The following is a 16,692-nucleotide window of genomic DNA, read 5'->3' as shown; positions in this document are numbered from 1 at the left end:
TGTGGAAAGACAGTATTTCCAGCTGATTTCAGTGGGGAAGATAACTTGAACAACAGTAATCATCAGGAACACGGTAGAGTGAGTGAATGGATAAATTCAAGAAAATCATCCCTGGCTATAAAAATAATTTGCATCATAAAGGCAGAATAACATCAAATTGCAATCCCTCTTTTCTGCCATATAAAAGAAACCAAACCCAGAACAGAAACTAAGAAGGCGCTTTTTAAAGAAAAAGAAGCCTGAAAATGGGACACAGGAACTTGTGGAAAGAAAAGTATGAAAGATCTCTGAAAGGGGTGGTCACGTGCTTACACAGAGTTTTCTAAGCCCTCATTCTTAATTGATACAAACATATTTCTTTGACAAAGAGCATTTCACACCCTTGTACCTCCATGAGAGGCAGTTGATTTACAGCTGTCATGGGCAGGCTGTTACAGCTGTGTTCAGTGTTGGTCACCGTCACCTGCTTCTGCAAGAACATCTCATGGCTCTCCTGCTCCCACCAATTCCACTTTTTTGAAGGTGGGATGCCTCCAGCCATGTTACCAAAGGTACTTAAACATCTTGAGACTCACACCTGAAAGACAGAGATGTTAACGGTATCAGCAGCCCAGGACCCTCTATCCAGTGCACAGGAAAATGAGATTTACAATGCAGTATTAAATCCTCTGAGCTGACCACCAGTCCCTGTGTGAGAGTCCACAACATAGATCCTATATCCACAAAGCTTATTGTGAATTTAGGCGCAATCATATAACTTGAGGTGGCCCATGGGATCTCGCTATGCATTTAAGCAGTCATGGATCATCAGGAGTTAGGAGTGCTTTAAAAAAATCCTACAGGTTGTCCATCTGCATGTCTGGGCACATAATTGTGTTTGATCATCTGGTCCAGGTTCTCTTATGGAAGACCATGGTAATTCAGGAGTCTTCATTCTTATTCTTGTTATCTGCCCTGGTTGTTGGCCCCATACAGGGCTCCAGGCAGAGATGCCACCTGCAGTCTCTGCTCTTCTTCTGCATTACCCAAAGAGCCTTTCATGTGCACAGCAAAGAGCCTTTCATGTGCGCAGCAAAGAGCATCTAACAAATCAAGAACAAGCAATAAGTCTGCCGTTACACACTACAGAATTACCTGTCTAAAAGGCAGGTCCGGTTGTGCCTTAACTCAAACTCAAAAAATGGCCCTAAATCTAAACAACCAGCAATAACAACTTCAAGATACGCTAAAACAAATCACGCACAACATTTATCTCCAGCCAGTTTCTCCGATTCAGAGTATACCCAGTTAACACCACAGTCTGGTAGTGGTACTCTCTGTAACCAGCACAGATAGCCTGGCCCCAGGCTGAGGCTAAAGTGGGTGGTGGGTACCCTCAGGACTGGACTGGCCTGGGGTGTGTTTAAAATCTTGAATTTAATCACAGTTTAGTGAGAGTCCATGATCTGCAGCGAGTGCAAGACTGGAGTGGGTGTCCAACATAGGCAGGTGGGAGCTGCTTATAGGTCCAGGCTAAATGTAGTTTGAAAGGTCTCTGGGCCTGGCAAAGAGCTGGTCATTAGAGAAAAGCAAATAACATAGATGAGGAAAGGCTTAGCAAACACACATATTAACTAGAAACAAGATAACATTGCACTACCTGTTTCATAGCACATTCTTCATTGCTGTAATCAAAGAGTCTGTAAGGACAAGACTGCAGGTGCAGTAGGATCACTATAACCTACATATTGTATTTATTTATTAGCTTGAGTTTCCCCCCACTTTCTTTCTTTGCATGTGGACGGAATATCTCTCTAGTCTAAGCTTATTTTTTATTATGGTCCTACAGACTGGAGCACAATGAGCCCCATATCTGGAGTCTCCAGGTGCTGCTGTAGTACAGATAAATAAATGACTGATAACAATACAGCCAGATAAATAAAATACACTGGTCGATGTGAATACTGCATTAGTTAGCCAATTTCCGCTCAGCAGCAATTTGTCGCTCAGCATACTAACCCACCAAAACAAAGCAAAAGGTTTTTTCTTCAATTTTCATTACTGTGTGTGTTAAATTACACTTTGGTAATTTTTAATAGAAAAACATTATTAAATATTAAAATTAAACAGCAAGATCTGACATTATTTCAAATTGTGATGTGGTAATCCAGAATTTGTGAATTATTGACTGGAAGATATTGGTTTATAACCCTGGGGTTCCTAAGAAGTATCCCAGGCTCATAAACTGCCCCCAGGTGATAGATTTTGCATTTCGTTTTCTGACTTCACTGAAATCCATACAGAAACTCTTTTTTTCTGTGGTGAGAATCCACCTATTTTGTTCACACACAAGACATCTTAGTTACTGTATAGCTGCCATAGCTTTCATTTGCTTTTGAGATCCATCTGGTTTAGATGGCAGCATAGGGACTGATATAAACCACTTTCTTTTTTGCCTACTCACATCTCCTTTATCAGCTACACTTTCACACCCATTAAAGCTGTTTCACAGAGCTGTGTACCTACAAAAGCGGGCAGTCCCAGGAGAAGTTTTTCCTTTTCTTATTCCTAGAAACACATTTTGTAGATCTCAAGGCAGTTTTGGAGTCTTTGACCAAACAAAACAAACAAAAAAATTAACTGTAAAATTAGTTATGGATTTAGTTTCAGAAATTGTTCATTTTAATACCTTGCTGAACATCACTAGAATTCTATCAACATCCAGTAACAGTTATTCTAAGTTTGTGAAACAGTTGAGTTGTGCAGAGTGGGAAGATGACAGCATCTTTACCTCTCAGTTACCACTTAGAGAAGAATATTCTGCACTGAACCTTGAAAGTAATCAAAACCTGTAATGCTTTTGGTGTCAAGAGAAAAGACAAATTAATGAAAGAAAAGAAGTTATAGGAAATATTTCCTAATAAGATTTTTTTCTTAATACATGAAAAATGAAAGCCTTTCTGAAAGGAATTTATTCTGACTAGGCTTTTTGGTTGTGTTTTGAGGGGGAAAGGAGAGGGGGTGATATAAAGCATCTGTACAAAGGAAAGTGAAAATCATCCACTTCTTATAATAGCTCCGTTTGGAAGCGCAAAGGAGGCATATTCTTCTCTCAACTTTTGCATTACAAAGCCATGGTGGCTCATTCCTGGTATTCTGCTGTTTCTCATCTTCTGACCTCAGCTTTTCACAGGAAAAAATCGCCAGACAAATAGAGAATCTGTCACAACAAATTCTGGCCCGTCTTCTGCTGAATTCTGTTTTAAAATGTTTGATGACTTTTAATGGCTAAGGTCATCAGGTGATAACACAAGGGTGGGAAGGGGATAAAAGATCCTGTGTTGATTTTACCTCGGCACTCCTGAAGGTCATGTGGCCATGCAAGAGCAGGTGCAATCCCATGGGAAACACAGAGCAATGGTCAGTTCACCTTAAAAATCCCCCTCCCACATGTGCTGAGGGTTGATGGGCACCTCACCCTTAGCAGCAAGGTGAGGGGCCAGCAGAGCATGGAAAGGCAGCACAAACCACTACAGAAAACATTCAATGCTGCAGCTGGAACTTATTTATTTGCCAGCTACCAAGTAAATCCCACCTCACCCCAACATAATGCGATGGTTTGGAGCAGCACTACCCACCACAGGGCACTGTGAGGGGGCCCTGGGTCTCAGCAATGGGTCCCATTCTGTCTTCTTCATCTTCATGCTGAAGAGTAGTTGCCTGCTTCGGGCAACCTGTGCTGCTGTGTCCAGGGGCCAGGACATCTATCAAGATCACTCCTACCTTGAATACCACCTCAACATCACCAGCACAGCCCCCACCTCCCAAATCCACTGTGCCCATATCTTCTCCAGCTCTATATCATCAGCACCTCTCTGCTTCCCTGCATCTTCTGGCAGGTGATGGTGAAGGCTGCAGTGGGGATGTCTTCTCCTCCCTGACAAGTCGTGATCCCCTGTGTTCAGGATTGTCTGGCAGAGCAAAGCTGCCCTGCCAGCGGAAGGTTGTCCATGCCCCCTTCATGCCACCAGAGTGGTATTTCCACCTCTCAGATGACAAGGGAGGAAAACTGAGCTTGACAGGCAGTTTTTTCTCCTTCACCATGGAAAGGGGACAGCAGGCAGCCAGTGGGAGGGCAGGGGGCACCCACGCCATCCCAGTTTGGTTCAACACCAGTCACAGGCACAACATTTCACTCCATGGCTGAGGAGAAGGGAAATACCCATCAGAGGAGGACTGGGGAATTTGTGTCTTTTGTCGCAGAAGAATTTCAGAGCAGAAAGCATTGCAATGGGCTGGGATGGGGATGGAAAATGATAGAGAGAATTTCCTCTTCTAGCAGAGAAGATACATGGAGTCATCCAGATCGCCTCTTTGCTTACATTGAAGTTGGGCATAACTGTGACGCATATTACAGAAATTGCCAAAGGCAAAGGCAGACTGTCTTTTAAATGTTTTACACCTACCTATGTACATTCCTCATGATTTCAAACCCACAATAAACAAAGGAGAAAATACTGTCACCTACTTTTATGGTTCTCATTTCTGGTTTCTCCTTGAACTTCCTCAGATTCTGACATAAATTTCAGCCTTTGTTTTAGAAACAAGGCTGTTTCTCATGGTTAGAGAGAAAGCGATGAAGAGGTTAACCCTAAAGTCAAAATGCAGAAGTGATGCCAAGCAAATCTAGCATTTGTCTTTATTTCACAGCTCATTTTTTTAAGCCTACCCTGTGACTGGGACAGCTGATTCAATATTTTCTGTGTCCTGGCCTGTCAAAAGTGGTATATGAAGCACATGAGGAAGCTAAGCACTAAGCAGGCTGGACTTCTACAGAAATGCTGTGTCCGACCCAGAGAACACAGGAAGATTTTAGGAAGAAAATCATAGCATGGTATTGATAGATAAATATTCTGTAAGTCTTTTGCCTTGCTTCAGCCTGGCAGCTTACAAGGTAATAAACTTGGCATTGTTTAGATTTTTCTGGCTTTGCTATACAGTTGAGTGTTCTTTAAGTTCAAGAAAACTCAGGTAATTGAGTAGAACAGCTCAGCATGAGCAATTAGCAGGCACCAATTCTCCTTTAACACTTTCTTTCTCCACTAAAGCACATTTGTAATGATAGTGCTAAGCAACATGAGTTTATTTTATCATCTTCTGATTTAATTATTTACATGGTCATTAATACATATAGATAGTCAGAATTAACAGGAATTAGAGATACTACATAGCAGATACCTCTCTAATTTCCAGTTTTCATTTTAATATTTATTCAAAGCAGAACTTTATGTGGACTCTAACCCAGCAGGTCCTGGCCTGCACTTGATGGACTCCTGCCAGCCTCAGCAACCTCTGGCCATCTTGTGACCCTCTGAACATCGTCGCTTACTGCCATGAGTGGCAATGGTTGGTACCAGGGGCCCCAAACATCTTTGTAATGCTAGACTACTCTTCATCATCACAATTTCACATATAGTACAAGCCTGTAAGTGAAAGTACTGCTGCTGAAAGCAAAATTTGCCCATTCCATTTAAACCCACATGTTTTATGAAAAGGAAAAATAAGTTATGCTTTACTGAAGACAGTGTGTCCACAAAACCTGGCCGCTATGGGTAACCTGGTAATGCTTTGCGAAGGCACCCGGTGTGCATTTATAGAAATCTGGAACTTACTGGCACTGATGCCAGTTGCTCTCCTGGGAGCAACAGGCATGCGGAAACATTTGAAAAGCGGGAACAAGATGTAAACACAGTAAACCTTCACACTCATTCTTCTCCTATTTGGAACTTTTAATGTGCTTTATTACCCAGTGTTTAGTCATAGTGTCTAAATAAAAGAAGTTATGCCTAAATATCAGGAACCAAGGACCAGCATTTATTTCATGCCCAGTGTGGGTCCTGATCATTCTGCAAGATGCATCTCTGTGAATTAAAGCCGCTTAAGAACAAGAGTAATGTGCTGACATTATTTTATCTTACTTTGAATAAAAACTTGCAGAGTTTCTTCATAGGTTTTGTGTCTAAGTCTCTCATTAGGCTACTGATGAAATTGATAAAATGAAAAAGAAAATAAACAAAAACCTGGAGATATTAATATTTCCCCTTTTCCCTGTTCCTGGTAGCTTCTCATGGTAGAAACAGAAACCATAACTGACTCTAAATGAGAGAGGCTCAGAGTGCAGATACCCAAAGGGTTGCAGTTTATCAGTGTGCCCCTTTACAAGGCCTTAGGCAATGTTGCACATCTCTTTTCTGGCACAAATAGCTGTAGATTCGTCTTGGTTTATGAATTACTTTAGATATTGTTTTGTGCTGCTTTGCATATTGCCAAAACAAAGATGTTACATCTGTTTCATTTAGAATTCCTAATTTGGGCTTACAGCCAAACTTCAAAACAGTTTTGAAGAGTTAGCAGAATTAAGCAGTGACTTATTCCTTTGTATTTTGAAAATGCTATTAATTTTAATACAAATGTCAATGTAAGTACTAAGTAAGTTTTAGTATGGTCATTCTGAAAAATTGCCCCTCAGAACACTATTTTCCTAAATTACATAGTCTGTGATAAAATATTTTAAACAGTTTTGCATAAATCAAGCAGCTGAGCTGAGTCTGAGGCCACAATAAATGGTGTCTTTGTCCCACTTTGCACATTAGTTACTGTAATAACTGTGACACTATGGTTGTCCATACTACTTTAGAATGGAGAGAGGTTATAATTCAGTTTTAATAGTTTAAAACAACTCCTTGCTACACCAATGACACGGTTGTTTTCATTTAGTATGTTATATTTTGGAATGCACAAATAATTTATTTAAATAAAGTTATATACAAATATGATGAACGAAAAACTCTACAGAATTCAGTACAATGGCTGCATGCACTGGGAATGATGCTATGGTTTGCTTCATAGGCGTGGAGTGTGAACTGAAAACTAGGAAAAGTTTTGATGGTGTGCTGAAAATCCCGTCACCACATCGAAGGTTCTTCAAACCTGTAATGCACATGATTAATAAAAAGAAATTAAACACATTTTAAAGACCCTTCTGAAAAATCCGAAGTTAGAACTACCTAAAATTTTCATAGCAGCAATAAAGAATACGTATGTGTATTTACAGCTGAAGATTGTATATGCAACTCTCAGTAAAGCAGAAACATTCTAGATGACCGAAAGTCTATACTTTGGAACCAGAACTTGCCCCTCCATACTGCTGTCCTCGTGGTATGTTTTATACCACTGAGACTCACCCCAAAGCTGTTTTATGCCATCAAGTAGCATTTAATGAATTCAGCTAGAAAAACTATGATTTGTTGAAATACAAAAATTGTTAAGAGATGTTTTCCACTCTAACTCAGGAGCAAACAGTTTCCAAAGCAAATTCACTGAGCCAAATAAAATCATGTCATGCTGTAAGCACCTTCAAACAAAACCGAAGTTCATATCCACCATCCTAAAATATTATTGTGATATTCCACTACTCCAGATCAAACATTTGAAATGTGTTGAAAGGGGTGCTGAGGACAGGATTTGATCCAGAGGTCCTCAACTTGTGAACAGCTGTTCTGTCTACACAAAAAGAAAGTACGAAGTGGAAGAACATGGAGAGAGACCAGGAGAAATGCATTTGCCATCATTTTTCCCATCTAAAAGTTGGGCATTTAGTCATGATTAAACATCACATCTGCCTCCACAGTCACTGGAGAGACATTGGCACCTTGAGAAAGCAGTTAAGGTCCTGCCAATTTTAGGATAGAAGGCTCGGTTTGTAGATACAGTGACTGCAAAGGCAGCCTAGACAACTACTTCATGCTAGATGCCTAACTTTTAAAGAGGCACCATTAGGAGAGACACACTCTGTTACAGAGTATCAAACATTTTCTGATGACTCCACAAGATGAACAAGATCAGAAACATGCCACATCACACATTTTTAAGAACTCACTTGTACTCTGGTCAAGGAGCCTTCTTTGTTTATTCCTTAACTTTCTATTTTTTTAACTAGTTTCTATAAGAATCTCTCTAAACTTTCTTTCTATGGTCAGACATACTCCTAGATTGCCAAATACTTTGGGGCATATTTTATTAAGCAAAAGTGAAATGCCAAACCAGGCCAACCAAGCTGAATACAATGAAGTTGTTTATTAATACCTCAATGTTTAGTTACAAAGTTCAGTTCCTGAGAACTCATGAAGTGCGTCTCTCTGTCACTAATTCACTGAGTGCAGATTACATCTGCTTCATAAGTGGCTGCATATGTAAGTATTTCTAAACATATATTTCATTAATTTAAGTTCAGAATAATAGCAGCCTGCCTTTCATTCCTTCAGCCTGGCTTCCCCCAGGAGGAAGGCTTAGGCAGCCATGCTGTACCTGGGTATATTTGCTGTGTGTGGAGCTGCCCAGCCCTGCTTGGCTCCCCTAATTTCCCCACCAGCTTTCAAACCCTCTAGACAACTTCAGCCAAGTGAGAGAGGTACAGATATCTCAGAGATATTAAGTTCCTGATGTGCCACGAAACACAGGACTGGGTAGAAATAAGACTGAATTATGTCCTCATATGGTGGAAAATGCTGGAGTGGGGTTCAGAATCCATACAGGGTTTTATCCTAGAAAACGTATCTGTAGGAAACTAGACATCATTGTTCCCAGTACTCCCATAATTGTCATCGATGAATGACAAATCCAGTACTTAGTCTAAAGTGCTGTTACAGGGGGTACAAAATAAAAATCTGTTTCTCATCAATTCTTGATCTTAAATGCAGACTAGTTTGTTATTTCGCTCATGAGTTTTTGCTCCCTGGTGTGTTATAAATAGCATTATTGAAAGAATAATAATAACAACCATAAAGTTTTGTTATGAAGGAGTGAAAATTACAGACTTTGTACTAAATTAGACTTTGTACTACCCTGTGTGTTGCCTTGAATTCATGGCAGTGGAAATTTCCCATTATGTGAGGGTTCCGCCTTGTCATTACCAAACACAAAATAGTCCAATACATCTTACTGCACTCCATGCAGTTTTCTACATAAGCATCTGCAGAGAAAACTGCATCCCTGCAGCTGTGGTTAGTCATCAAACCGTAAGCCAATGGTCTCACCATGTGAAGAAAAGCAAGTGTCATGGACAACTCTCCTTGATGGCAGTAGAAATTTTGGTCATATTTCAGTGACAAGCTCATGGCCTAAATTCAGCGCTACAGACTATTATGCTGAAATACTTAGGTAGTTTAATCAAGCCTTTGCATAGCTGGTGAAAGTGCAGAGCCTTTGCTTGTAGATTCTTGAGATGACTATTGCTAAATGACTCTTGAGATGACTATTGTTGCTCTGCTCTGCACTGGTGCGGCCTCACCTGCAGCACTGTGTGCAGTTCTGGGTGCCACAAGATAAAAAAAATATTAAGCTACTAGACAGTGTTCAGAAGAGAGCTATGAAATTGGTGAAGGGTTTGGAGAGGAAGCCGTATGAAGAGCAGCTAAAGTCACCTGGTTTGTTCAGCCTGGAAAAGGGGAGATGGAGGGGGGACCTCATGGAGGCTACAGTTTCCTCACAAGGGGAGGAGGATGGGCAGGTGCTGGTGATCAACAACAGAACCCAAGTGAATGGCAGGAAGGTGTGCTAGGGGAGGTTAAGGTTGGACATTAGGAAAAGGTTCTTCACCCAGAGGGTGGTGGAGCACTGGAACAGGCTCCCCAGGGAGGTGTCACGGCCCCAAGCCTGACGGTGTTCAAGAAGAGACTGGACAACACCCCCAGACACATGGTGTGAACTGTGGGGTTGTCATATGCAGGGACAGGAGTTGGACTCGATGATCCTTGTGGGTCCCTCCCTACTCAGGACATTCTATGATTCTATGAAAACCTTTGTTTCTGCATTAGAAGTATCATCAGCAAACTTCAGGCTATCGGTAAAGGCTTAAAATGAGCTCATTCATGTTTGATTGTGAGTAAAATTGAAACCAATATTTTCTTTCATGACCCGAAACTCCCCCTCCAACTTTCTTTTTTAACGTAATTACTTTTCAGCTGTGTAAACTGCAGTCACTACTACAGTACCTTACATTAGAGCGAAAGTGTCATTACCTAACTAGATAAATATCGTATGTACATTTGAAATCCCACTGTTGCTTGAAACACCACTGTTATTTTAAAACAAGTGCAAATGGAAATATAAAGGCCTTTTTTCTCTTTGTAAAATAGTAGGTACAAAACGAATGTGAAACACTGTATTCTTGCATTCATAGACGGTGCTAGCTCTTAACAAAAAGGAAATTTAAAACGTTTTTAAGGACATGTTTATCCAGCTGTTGGTGGCATATGATTTCTCTCTGTGAAACACATTTATTGATAAGAAATGAAACTCTCAAGTCTAAATGAGAAGTGAAAGCCACTATAAAACCTCTTCATACATACCTGGATCTAGGAATATTTTCTGTGCTTTCCCTCAACAAGAGGTCTGAGATCAGTGTCTCTGGGCTTGATCTCTTTCCATATCTAAGAAAAGAGAAAAAAAAAAAGTATATTTTTGTATGTGTCAATTTTAAAAATGAAGAATAAACACAGAACCACTAGACTTTTTTTTTTTCAGGAAAAAATGAACAGAGCAGATATAAAGACAACTTTCTAGCAAGAATTTTAACTTAACTTGAATTAACCATATGAGAAAATACTCACTCTTACGTATTTCTTTGGATATATTTTTTCCATAATCATGTTACATTATAATATTGAGGAACTCTGAATATTTCTCAATTTGATGGCTATTTCTGGATACTCTAAGGCCTTGCACCTTACTGATGTGAGCATGGAGGGAGAGGAAGGTGTGCATGACGTGATCGCTGAGTATGTCATTCCTGCCTACAAACCCAGTTCCATCATCTCATTAACTTTCGCATTATTTTAGATGCTGCTGTATTGTAAATGGGGAGTCAATTTTATCTATTAAGTGAATAGAAAACTAACTCAGATGTGCCCTATTATGCAAAGAACCGGCCAAGACTTTTTCAGATAGCTAGTACATTTGGGGCTGCCCAACATATAGCACATTAAGCTGTAAAATACTGAGCTACCCCAAGGTAATCATCACTATTGAATGGGGAGAATGGGACATGGCCGTGGGATAAAAAGTGTTCTGAACCTTCTTCAATTAAATGGAACCTTTGTCCAGTGTTTACACAGCAGTCTTTCTATTGCCTTTTTTTTTTATTTCTTTTTTTTTTTTTTTTTTTTTCCTTAAATCCTGGTTACTATACGTTGCTCAAGAGCTGGAAGTACAGCAATTCCTGATTCTTGGAAAGGCATTTGCTCTCTTTTCCTGAGAAAACAGAAGCAACAATGAGCAGCCAGCTCGACAGACTCTTCATCACTATAAGGATTCATTAGCCTAAGAGTGATAACTATAAGCAAACGCTCCCTTGGTTGGAAAGAATTACGATCATGATTTGTAGCTTGTGTATGTAATGAGTCTGAATCACAAAGGACATTAACAGATAACAACATTGTGAATGCTGCTTGAGTGAAATTCTGATTCCAGAGAAATGAAAAGTGTAATTAAGGATATAGATTTTATCCATTGCTATCAAGATGTTTCTCCAATTACTTGATATAAATCTTGGGAAATTAAAAAAATATATAAAATACAAACAAAAAAACCTCCTGAAACCACATTTTAAAAACTAGCAGCTTTACCTTTTGATGGCATGACTTACTGAAAAGTGGAAACATATTTCACTTTTCAGTCATTTTATTCAAGTTTTTGTATTTTTACACTGCCTTGATCATTTTAGTACATCACCTGTTCTGTAGAAAGACAAAACATCAGTTTCAGATTTTTGAAGTAAATTTCTTTATCTAAACTGACTGAAAGCAAGTATTTGAAGAGAACCAGCCAGACATAGTAAAATGCTATTAAATAACGCAATCAAGCATGGTACTGAATCAAATACCTTGCACTCTATTACCACAAAGGGATTTCTTTCTTTCTAGTTCCCTATTCCAATTAATATGGATGTGACCTGGACTTCAACTGAGGGGGAATCTAATTTGCTGTTGTTTTAAAGAAATTGATTTAACAGATCAGCCACTTGCTTCAACAGCTTACACTTGGGCAAAACTCTCACTAATCCCTCAGAAAGTTTTGTCTGAACAAGAAGTGGGTAGCAACCCTCTGGAGCGCAGAGATTTGGTCAAATCATAAAGGTGACTGTGTTGAAGAGATACCTTTTATAGGAGTCCTTGCACTACCTGGGCTAGACGAGTGGTGCTGCCTGTGCTGAGGTACCCACCATGCCCTCACACAGCAAAGCTGCTGACTGTGACCACTTGGGCTGGCCAAGGAAGAGCATCCTATGTCAGATGCCTGAGCCTCCTGCCTGGCCCATAGTTTTGCCACTGAGAAACAACCATGCTTCAGCCCTAACAAAAAAGGTTCATGGACAAAGTAAATGTCTTCTAACTGAAGCAAATGTCTTGGGAGACCTTTGCTCCAGCTGCTTTGTGCTTGCTCCTTTTCTACCCCGCCCAACTCTGAAAAAATATGGACACACAAAACCACACTTTCATCAAGTATCATTGCTGTTTTAAAAGAACAAGGCTTCAAATTCTGTGAAAATACCTGGTCAGGTTTTATGCTGAGCTTGAGACATCACGGCCTTTTTTCGAGCATCCTGATGACCCACAATTCCAGTTGAAGTCAAAGAGATTGATGATTAAACATACTTGTTCTGATTAGGGACACAGTATCTCAGATTTAGTGAAATCTCAAGCTTTCTATGAAAACTTAGGTCCTGGGAGTCAAAGCCCACCAGTGTCCAAGGTTGCCAACGGGAGCTGAGGGATTTCAGAAGAACCATGTGGGTCTGATTCAGAAAACTTAAAAGAAACCCAAACAAACAAACAAAAAAACCCACACACAAAAAGAAAACAAACAAACAAACAAACAAGCTCTCAAGATCTGCTCCCTTCCACATTAAAGGGTGCTGACATGAAGTGGGAGCATCAGTACCACCTAAGTCAAACACACTTTTATATTCTCTGCCCTGCCTAGAGTTTAAGCCCCCTGAACAGTACAGTAGAGGGGTATGAGGCAAGGACCACAGGATGGCTTTGAGGACAGAGCTGGGACTAATCCAAAGACACAGAGACATCTGCAAGGTAGGAGTCTGCATCTGTGCAGATCACTTTAAACTCTCTTCTAAGTCACAAAGACCTGGAACATAAGGAACACGGGATCTCATGAGAAATTAGAAGTCTGAAACAGGCCTGGTGACTTGCACCGTACAAATACCTGCTTCCTTCAGCTAACCTCAGAAGAGTATAAAGCTGACAGGCACAGGTGTCTAAAGCTGAGATCTAAGGAGATCTAAGGATCTAAGGAGAAGGATTTCAAAGGAGAGAGCAAAGCAGCCACACAGACAAGGTCTAAAGACAAGGAAAAGATGGTCTGGAAGGAGGAAGCTTCAGGGAAGTTGGGGTGGAGACCTTGTGGATCACAGTAACAGACGGGAACAACTCTCAAATGCTTTGGTTAGGTCAGAAGCTGAAGCCAGGAGGATGAGCCAGAAGGTTATTCATAATCACAGAAACATCATACAAGGCTAGACAGATGAACCTGAAGAGGAAAAAAGCATCAATCTCATCTTTCCTGGTGTGCTCTTACTGCTCCATCTCACCAGCTGCACAGTGACAAGGCTGCGGGCACCAGACCTGGTGAGAGGCCAAGCACAGCTCAGTCACACACCATCAGGAGGGGCAGGACGAGCATCCAGGCCCCTCACCTTCCCCCATTACAGGGCTCCCGACCAGCACCAAGCACAAAAAGCAGAGGCAAAGAGCTGAAACAAAACAGAAAGCTTCAAGCAGCTCTGCTGAAACAGACCAAACGATTTTTGGACCAGTCCAGAATGCTTCAGAAGTTATTGATTCATTCTGCAAGTGACTGTGTCACAGCTGAAACAGGGAACCTCCAGGAGCTCAGTTAAGCTTTCCAAACGGAGGCGGTGATTACTTTATTTCTGCACTGTTAATTCGGCACATAGTGGAAACAGCAAACCTTTTTTTTTTTTTTTTTTAATTAACCTATGCAGTCAAAAATGTGTATCATGAAATTGCTATTGTGGTGTTTTTTTCTGCCAGTTTTATTGTAATTCCAGGTCAATTCTGTTCTCTTTAAATATGAGGGGGTGGGTGGGAAAACTAGGTGAAACATGAACAACATATAAGTTCTGCATTGTTTCATCCATTGGTAACAACAACTCTTTTGGTTCATTTCAGAACCCAAGTCCACATGGAAGAACAAAAGCAGTCCCACTCTGTGTACTTGCACTCCAGAAATGAGGAAAAAAGCTATACAGTCAACATTAAAGCAGGTGGAGGCTGAATACAGAAGTTTTCATTTGGTTGGTTCTGGGGCTTTTGTTTGTTTGTTGTTAAATATGACCTGGGTTTGGACAGGAACTACCTTTGAAGTCAGAGATGAAAGAAACAAAAGAGATGAGAGACCAGCCTGGAGATCCCACTTGCACACAAGGGAAAAGGGCAGCAGGGGCAGAACTTGAGGATCAAATTATTTTATCATTAAACTAGGCAAAAAGTTATCCGAGCGCAGACTATCACACCGAAGCACACCCTACACATGAGCAAGTTGTGAATATTGCTTTAAAGTCCAGGACAGAAGAACTATATTTCTATCAGCCTCTTCATCTGCATTATGCTATTAGTACACTGGCAGACAACATTATGGGTTTGCTGGGAAAGCTCTCAGTTACGCGATAGCCTCCCTTCTAATTTAATTCTTCAGACTTCTAGAGGGACAAATGAAAGCCCAATTTTAGACCTCTCATCTGGTTTTGATATTAACAAATAGATAAATATATCAAAGCTCTTCTGGGTCACACACTGTTCAGGGACCTCAGGGGAAACTTCTATTAATCACATAGTATAAACTGGACAGATGGTCACAAATCAGGCTGATCCTTTACCCCTACTTTAACAAGCACAGTCAACCCCAGAGAGCCAGTTTAGAGCCAGGCTGGTTCAGGCCATGTTCTTTTCTCTTTCAGCTTGGGCTTGGGTTCTTGCTTGTGATCTTGAGAGAGTTTCTGTTAGGACTAGTGGGATTTTCCGGCACTCACAGCTGCATGAAGTAGCTGGCAAACCACAAAGCATCTGAACTACTACAACTCCTCAGTAAGGCTAAAGTGGCACTTTTCTCATCAAAATCTTCACCAGCAGCAACAAAAGTGGGAAACTGCTCCTACTGCCCCATCTAACTCTCTTCAGCTCCCAGGTTGGTTATGTTTTTTCTCCCTTTTAGTGGGGGCAGTGCCAGTGTTGGAAAGGGCTGAGAGAGCAGAGGCAGTATTGACACTCCTGACACTTCTTCCAACTTGGATGGTGAAAATTCACCTCTGCACCCAGAGAAGACTCAGGCGTGCATAGCTGTCACTCTCTAAAGGGAAGCCTGTGCACCATCTTTCTCTATGTCAGTGGGAGAAGCAAGGCGAAACACCCAGGTGTGAGGGGAAACCCCACTTTCCTTCCCTGAGCCTCACCAAGGAAACACAGCTTGGGGAGCAGGAAAGGGGGATGCTAGCCGGGCCGCTCTGCCTACCTCTGCCGGGTGATGAGGTTGATGTAGTGCCTCAGCGCCGAGTAGTATCTGGCCATGTCCTCTGCGGGGGCGTCCTCGCCGGGGCTGTCCGGTTTGGAGGGGTACGCCTCTGCCAGCGTCCCCAGGCAGACCAGCAGCGACAGGGCGAAAGTCAGCACCGACACCCACAGCCTCACGGTACCCTGCATCTGCACGGCGGGGTGGGATGGAGAAGAGCCACCGTCAGCAGCTGCCCCGACGGCAGGAGCAGCGCGGCCGCCCCGGCCTACCCCAGAGCGGCCCGAGCCGCTCCCCTTCCCCATCCCCGTGTCTGTCCCCAAACCCAAGCCCATCTACATGCCCGTCCCGTCGCGGCACTCACGGTGGCGGCTGCAGCGGAGCTGCTCTCGGCTCAGCGAGTTGCTTCTTGGGTCGGGGCTCCCGAGTGCGGGGCTCCGCGCCTCGCCGGGGTGTTTTAAGGCTTCCCCGGTAGGCAGGAGGGGCCTCGGGCGATCACGCCTCGCCGGCTCCCGTCCCCCTCCCGCCCCGCTCCGCCTGCCCCTGCTCCGGGAGGGGCACCGCGGACGCGGCCGGGCGGGACCGAGGGGGCGGGCGCCGCCGCTCCCCCACCCGCGCACCACCGTCCCGGCAAATCCCACCCGCGGGCTGCAGTGGGGCGCTGCCCCGGCCACGCGTGTCCGGCCGTGGGAGCCCGTCTGCCTGTCGCTGTGGAGCTGCTGCCCGGTGTCTGAAGCCGACAGGGGAAGGGGAGCAAGGGTGAGGAACGAGTTTACCCCGCTCCTACAGCACCGGAGGGGGCCCAAGCTTGAGCTTATTAGCAAGAGTGCTGGCGAACATGAAGCCAAGAAAGCAAGACGGTTTGGAGAAATCAAAAATACCAAATCAGTGCCACAAGCTCAGACACCATACCTACTAAAGGGGTCAGTCTTGAGGCTTAACTCCCCAGGAACTGGCAGCAAAGCTACAGCAATGAAATTGTACTTTCTTCCATGCCAATCCTGCCAGGGAGACCCTCTACACTCCTGCCCAGGGCTACCTTGTGAGTGGCTTTTCTGAAGTGATCATATTCTGGTTTATTTCTATGTCTGAGCCACATGCCACAGAAAA

The 16,692-nt window shown here is 42.5% G+C and overlaps 1 protein-coding gene across 1 annotated transcript; it reads right to left on the bottom strand.

The window, feature by feature from the left end:
- Positions 1-6,679: 6,679 nt before the first annotated feature.
- Positions 6,680-15,972, bottom strand: NPY (neuropeptide Y). Its single transcript, NM_001282811.1, is given in 4 exon segments — positions 6,680-6,969; positions 10,389-10,469; positions 15,586-15,773; positions 15,947-15,972. Coding segments are annotated over 3 exon segments (294 nt in total). The 5' UTR covers positions 15,947-15,972; the 3' UTR covers positions 6,680-6,944.
- Positions 15,973-16,692: the final 720 nt, after the last annotated feature.

Source organism: Columba livia, chromosome 2, assembly GCF_036013475.1.
Source record: "Columba livia isolate bColLiv1 breed racing homer chromosome 2, bColLiv1.pat.W.v2, whole genome shotgun sequence".
Lineage (NCBI taxonomy): Eukaryota > Metazoa > Chordata > Aves > Columbiformes > Columbidae > Columba > Columba livia.
The sequence above is the reverse complement of the archived record's forward strand: the minus strand, read 5'-3'. Positions and strand labels throughout refer to the sequence as shown.